This window comes from Octopus bimaculoides, chromosome 2 (assembly GCF_046866305.1).
Source record: "Octopus bimaculoides isolate indiv1 chromosome 2, ASM4686630v1, whole genome shotgun sequence".
Classification (NCBI taxonomy): domain Eukaryota; kingdom Metazoa; phylum Mollusca; class Cephalopoda; order Octopoda; family Octopodidae; genus Octopus; species Octopus bimaculoides.
Window position 1 is genome coordinate 43,611,286 of NC_142929.1, and position 3,797 is coordinate 43,615,082.

The 3,797-nt window shown below is 39.0% G+C and overlaps 1 protein-coding gene across 2 annotated transcripts in view; it reads left to right on the top strand.

Moving 5' to 3' along the window:
• The window catches only part of LOC149137045 (uncharacterized), a 56,716-nt gene extending 53,769 nt beyond the window's left edge, over nucleotides 1–2,947 (top strand). For both annotated transcript variants that reach the window (XM_089344479.1, XM_089344473.1), the window contains exon 2: nucleotides 24–2,947. In XM_089344479.1, coding sequence (XP_089200605.1) covers nucleotides 1,842–2,465 — 624 coding nt within the window. In that variant the 5' untranslated portion in view covers nucleotides 24–1,841 and the 3' untranslated portion in view covers nucleotides 2,466–2,947. The remainder of the gene's footprint in view (nucleotides 1–23) is intronic.
• The last annotated feature ends 850 nt before the right edge of the window (nucleotides 2,948–3,797 follow it).

Consider the following 3,797-nt stretch of genomic DNA (forward strand, 5'->3'; position numbering starts at 1 on the left):
TCAATTAATGCTGTTGTCTTTAGTTTTCAGACTGCGAACCGAACGATGAGTGATATACATACAAGGGGTTACTGTTGTCGAGAACTGAACATCGCCAGTAAGTGGATCCATGAATAAGCAGGAACTAAGAGACAAACACATGTTTGATCGTAAAATAAACGGTCTGCAACAGGTGGCACCAAAAGATAGAGCTTAAAAAACGGAAGAAAGCGGTTAAGTTAATCTGTCTGGACGACCTCGTTTTGAAATTAAAAAGGCGTTTAAGCAAAGTGCATAACACAACTAAAGAAATTAGAATACTAATGCTGTTGTTATTGTTGTTGTTGTTGTTTGGTCTGAGGTCAATCCTGATTGACCTCATGATCAATTACATTCGAAGCAGGACAATTTTTTGTTTCGTTTTTATTTTTAGTATTGGCGATCGGGCAGAATCATCAATGCGGCAGACAAATGCTGAGCGGTATTTCGTCCATCTCTACGTTCTGGTTTCAAATTCCGCCTTAGTCGACTTTACGTTTAATCCTTTTAAAAATCGGTAAAATAAGTACCAGTTGAATACCGAGGTCGATATAATCGACCCCCGAAATTTCAGTCCTTGTGCCTTTAGTAGAACAAATTTATTTTTCCCCCCGATGTACAATATCAAGGTCTATATTATCAAGTGCATCTTCCGTTTTTAAAGACGGTATAGTGTAAAGTGAGGACAATATGACTGCTATTTCTACCAGGTTGTGCGACAATTTAGAAGTTTTCTCGTTGACTTGTGGGGGTGTATATTTTAAAGGCATATCAGAGAATCAGAGATAAGTACTCCACCAGTCAATGAACTTATTTTATGTGAGCCAAATGGACTTGTGACTAAGCTATCTGACAAACAGTACATTTGGTGTGAGTTCAGATATACTTGGGGTATTACATTCTACAGTTTGAACAAAAGACTAATTTCGGAACACATTTACTTACCTGGCTGTGGCTGCTAGAGATTAGTTCTTGCTCTGTGTTAGATTAGTGCTTAAACAAATGAAGAGATTTAATTCTTTTCATGGCCTCACACACCACATTTTGTTATCCAAATGTTTTCTGAGACTCTGATGCGTTTTTATGCAAATATATAATAAAGTTGTCTTTAAAAATTGAAAATATATTTCTAACATATAATAAATTTTTAGTACGTCTTATTAATTGAACAATATATGCATGTCTGTAGTAAAAGTGTTTAGTCATCAAAGTAATGTATAGTTCACATGGATGTCTTTATTCGAGTTCTTATTGCTGTTGTTGTTAATATTGTTAATGTTTAGTCCCAGACTATGCAATTTCAATGTCATGATTATTTTGTCTGCTTGTAGATATCTTTTTTTATATTTTGCGTTCGTGTATTGTGTTTACGTTTCACGCGAGCCGCTGCATTTTTCCCCAGCTATGGCGAGTGGTAGTGTCTCCAGTATGGATAGCTACGCCAGAGCCACTACGGCGAGGAAGCCAGTGCCACTGGAAACCAAGTTGATCAAGTTGGATATGGAGGGGGTGAGCAGAAGCAGGAATTTGATAGAAGTAGAGGGAGACTCATACAAATTGTACCCCGCAAAAGAGACTAAGGAGGACAACATTCTGAGGACAGTTGTGTATCGTACACAGGCTGTCGAAACCTGTAAAATTGAAATGGTGACAGAAGAGGAAATCGAGGAGTGCTTGGGTGAAATTGTGAATGAAGCCACGTACATCAGTTCGGTACGGTAGAGGTGAGGTTCGCCACTATAGAAGAGGCAACCAAGCATGCGACCAACATTTTAAGAAGTGCAAAAATAGCATTACTACCAAGTTATAGAGGAAGAAGAAGTATGAGAATACGTATTCCCAGAGTTCCACCAGAAATTAAACCGGAGTGGTTGGTTGCAACAGTGTTGGCTGCAACTAAGGAGGAGCTGGAATTGGGACCAGTGGCGGAATCAAAAGTGTGCAAATGGTGGGGATTTGGACTCGAAATGTGGATTTTTGCCACATTCGAGGACATAGAAAGAATTCCCTACCAGATAGCAGTGGAGGACGAGAAAACGTTAAATGTTGTAGTCGAAGGAAGGAAACCAAATTGCTACATATGCGGGGAAAGAAGTCATATGAAGATCAAATGCTCTCTATATGAGTTCACACAGCCACAGCAAGAAAAAGCACAAGCAGAGGAGGAAAACATTGTAGAACACACTGAGGAAATGAAAGAGAGACAGAAGTGTGAAACAGAGAAAACAAAGGAGAAGAACGAAAATGGAGTTACTAACCCTAAAAAGCGAAAGAAAAATAAGTCAAAGGAACGGTCAACAGAAAACAATAAAGAGATAGAAAAGCCAGAAACTAATAATGTACAAGAAGAGGAGGAGAGAACGAATAAAGATGTCAAATACAAGGGGGGTTTGATAAAGTACGAGAAGAGCGAGCAGATGGAGAGAAATGTCGAGAGGTTAGAATAAATAATAAGAGTGAAAATGCCAGAGAAATGTGCTAAGAAATGAATTTTGATACACGAGGAAAACTACTGGGAGTACATAAAAGAACTTGGTGAAAATATAACAACGATAAGGGTATGGTTGACTGATTATTTGCAGTTGATAAGGACACAAGTAACAGTGATTAATGGGAGAAAGGTAACGCGAGTGTCTCCATTTTTTTGAGTTGCAAAACAGTTAAAATGTTTACATGATGTTTAACGTAAAAGCGAAAAACTGGATAAATGTAACTACCCGACTTCGGGAGTCGAGTGGACATTGCGCCTCATTTTTTCATTCTTGCATGTTATCATTTTATTTTAATTTTTCTTCTACTATTATCATTCGCTTTTGTAAATTTTAGTTCCCCGATTGTATGTTTGTTGCGTTTTGTACCGTCTTTATGTTTTGTGATGTCTTAAAAATTCTTTGCATAACCCTTTATGGGTAATAAAGAAATAGATATTTCGTCTTTGCCTTTCATCTTTTCGAGGTCGATAAATTAAGTGCCGGTTACGCACTGGGGTCACTCTAATCGACTTAATCCGTTTGTCTGTCCTTGTTTGTCCCTTCTATGTTTAGCCCCTTGTGGACAATAAAGAAATTAGAAACGTTAGCACGCGTGGTAAAATGCTTAGCGGTATTTCGTCTGTCTTTACGTTCTGAGTTTAAATTCCGCCGAAGTCGACTTTGCCTTTCATCCTTTCGGAATCGATAAATTTACCAGCTGCGTACTGGGGTCCATCTAATCGACTGCCCCCTCCCCACAAATTTCGGGCTTTGTGCCTAGAGTAGAAAAGAGTATAGTATATTGGACGTCACGAAGTCGGTGAGCTGGCAGAATCATAAACATGCCGGCCAAAATGCTTGTGGTGTTTATTCCGGCTTTACGTTTTGAGCTCAAATTCCATCGAGGTCGACTTTGCCTTGCAACCTTTCGGATTCGATAAAATATGTATCAATTGAGCACTGGGGTCCATGTAATCGACTCACTCGCTACCCGCAAATTTCAGATTTTACGTCTATAGAAAAGGTTATTATTATTGTGGTTGAAAAGCGGTGAGCTGGCAGAATCGTTAGCACACTGGACGAAATTCCTAGCGGTATTTAGCCCATCGCCTTTCAACCTTTCGAGGTCGATAAAATAAGTACCAGTTGAATGCTGGGAGTCGATGTAATCGACTCATCCCCTCCCCCAGAATTGCTGCCCTTGTGGAAACCATTATTATTGTTGTTGAAGAAATAATCGATATCAAAATAATCGATAGCAAAATAATCGATATCACGCTGGCCAAAATGCTTGCGGCATATATTCCG